At 36.5% G+C, this 3074-nt stretch overlaps 1 protein-coding gene across 2 annotated transcripts in view; it reads left to right on the forward strand.

Annotated features, from left to right (window-relative positions):
- LOC106882606 (uncharacterized) overlaps positions 1-3074 on the forward strand; it is a 20669-nt gene that overhangs the window by 13297 nt on the left and 4298 nt on the right. For both annotated transcript variants that reach the window (XM_014933344.2, XM_014933343.2), the window contains exon 2: positions 734-821. In XM_014933344.2, the coding sequence (XP_014788830.1) occupies positions 734-821 (88 nt within the window). The remainder of the gene's footprint in view (positions 1-733; positions 822-3074) is intronic.

Here is a 3074-nt window from a genome sequence, read left to right on the forward strand (position 1 = left end):
ATAGGATCGCGGTTTCGATTCCCAAACCGGGCGTTGTGAGTGTTTATTAAGCGAAAACACCAAAAGCTCCACGAGGCTCCGACAGGGGATGGTGGCGAACCCTGCTGTACTCTTCCACCACAACTTTCTCTCACTCTTACTTCCTATTTCTGTTATGTCTGTAATTCAAAGGGTCAGCCTTATCACACTGTGTCACGCTGAATATCCCCGAGAACTACGGTAAGGGTACACGTGTCTGTGGAGTGCTCAGCCACTTGCACGTTAATTTCACGAGCAAGCTGTTCCGTTGATCGGATCAACTGGAACCCTCGACGTCGTAAGCGACGGAGTGCCAACAACAACAATATTGATCATGAAAAAAAAGCAAAGTATGGTCATCTGATGGTGTAGTTAGTCGATCAGATATTTAACCAGTTGACTAAAAATAAAGAAGTGATATTGAACCAATGTTTGTGTTATTATTGATGTAATGACCTTCCCAATGCATAACAAAATATAGTGTTGTTCTTGTTGTTCTTGTTGTTAAAATACAGATCAACATACTTATATTTAGAGTTGTTCCAGCCATGACCATCCTGTCGTTTATGGCTGTAAAACTGCATTATTGTCTCTACCTTCCTTTTTAAAGATAATTGGAAGTAATTTGAGGAAGATTTGACAGTTATCTTTAGTTAGATTATTAAAAAATAATAAAAATTCTTAATTTTAAAAGTTTTCTCATTACTTTTTTTAGATGACAAGGATATCAACTAAGGTATTTGCAGTTTTTGGTATAATTGTAGCAATATTTTTGTTTCAATATGCAACATCAGTATTTCAAAGTAAGTTATTTTATATTCTTTAATTTACTTTATAATTTTACATTCAATTTTTAATTTTATTTCATCTCGGCATGGCTATGTGATAAGAAGTGTACATTCCAACCTCATGGTTCTGTGTTCACTCCCAGTGTGTGGCACCTTGGGCAAGTATCTTCTATTATAGCCTCGACCTGACCAAAACTTTGTGAGTGGATTTGGTTGACGGAAACTGAAAGAAGCCTATTTTGTGTGTGTGTTTGTGTGTGTGTGTGTGTGTGTGTGTATGTGGTATGTGTGTGTGTGGTATGTGTGTGCGTGCATGTGTGTGTTTTTGTGTTTGTGTTGTCCACCACTGTTTGACAACTGGTGTTAATGCTTACATCCCCATAACTCAGCAATTTTGCAAAAGAAACCAATAGAATAGGTACCAGAAATTTACTGGGGTTGATTTGTTTGACTAAACCCTTCAAGGTGGTGCTCCAGCATGGCAGAAGTTCAATAACTGAAGCCAGAAAAAGGATAAAAGAAACCCAAATATTTCAATGTGTCATTGCTTGTTTCTCTGATAACCTGTAGCCTAGAATTAGAAAGAGAAATGAAATCATTTCGTTGGAGTTACAAACTCAATGTTCTGGATCATAATGCCTTTGAAAAAGCTTATGCCCCAAAATATAAACCAAGACTGAAATAAAATCTACAGTCAATAGGATTCAGTCCACATGCAGGATTCTAAGGGTTTTAATGCCAGGAAATAAAATCAGGCCGAAAGGAATATCATTCTTTTATTCTTTTTCTTTTATTTGTTTCACTAATTTGACTGCAGCCATGCTGGAGCACTGCCTTTAGTCAAAAAATTCGACCTCAGGACTTATTCTTTGTAAGCCTAGTACTTATGCTATCGGTCTCTTTTGCTGACCTACTAAGTTATGGAGATGTAAACACCCCAAAATCGGTTGTCAAGCAATGGTGGAAAAACACAGACACACAAACATATATATACAGGGGTTGGACAAAATAATGGAAACACCTAGCATCATAGCATCATAATTTTGAAATATCTATAAAACCATCAAAAGCTTGTTTATTTTTATGTTTTTTGATTTTATATTAATGTTGCTTAATATGTTTTGCAAAAATTGATGATTCTTTTCAGATATCATCAGAAAAATGTAATTAAAATTCATTAAAATGACACATCTATCGGACTTTCAAAGAGGTCAAATTGTTGGTGCTTGTATGGCAGGTGCTAGCATAAGGAAAACAGTGGAAATGTTTGGTGTATCAAGAAGTACTGTCTCGAAAGTAATGACAACCTTTGAGAAAAAAGTGAAAAACCTCCTTGTCAAAACAAAACTCTGGAAGAAAATCAAAACTTTCAGACTCTTATGCAAATTGTTAAAAAAGATCACAAAAGTACAGCTCCCAAAATTGCTGTAGAGCTTAACAACCACCTCGAGAACCCATTTTCCACAAAAACTGTTCACCAGGAGCTGCACAAAGCCAAATTTCATGGGAGGGCTGCAATCAGAAAACCACTACTTTCAAAAACAAAGTTGCACAGCATTTAGAGTGGAGTAAAAACCTACATAATTGGTCCCTAGAGCAGTGGAAGAATGTTATTTTCTCGGACGAGTCATCCTTTATCTTCTTTCCGACCACTGGCCAAGTATACATGTGGAGAAAGCCAAAACAAGCATTTGACCCAAACTGCTTTCTTCCAACTGTTAAACATGGAGAAGAATCTGTGATGATCTGGGGGGGGGGTATGTCTTGGAAATCTGCGAGCCCAATGGTTTGCTTGCATGGCAGAATTAATAGTCAAGACTATTTAAGCATTTTATCTGATCAAATTCATCCTATGGTTGCGGAACTGTTTCCCGAGGGAAACACAATCTTTCAGGGTGATAATGCACCAATTCACAAAGATAAAGTTGTTACTGAATGGCACAAGGAACATTCTAGTGAAGTTGAACATCTTATCTGGCCACCACAGTCCCCAGATTTCAGTATTATTGAACATTTATGGTGCATTTTAGAAAAATGAATAAGGAGTCGATATCATCCACCATCATCACTACAAGAACTAGACACTGTTTTAATTGAAGAATGGACAAAAATTCCTTTGGAAACGATTCAAACTTTGTACAAGGCCATACCTCAAAGAATTCAAGCTGTGATTACAGGTGGTCCTATTCCATACTGATATAAATTTGTTTGAAATTTTTTGGTGTTTCTATCATTTTGTCCAACCCCTATATATATATATATATATAT

This window comes from Octopus bimaculoides, chromosome 4 (genome assembly GCF_001194135.2).
Source record: "Octopus bimaculoides isolate UCB-OBI-ISO-001 chromosome 4, ASM119413v2, whole genome shotgun sequence".
Classification (NCBI taxonomy): Eukaryota; Metazoa; Mollusca; class Cephalopoda; order Octopoda; family Octopodidae; genus Octopus; species Octopus bimaculoides.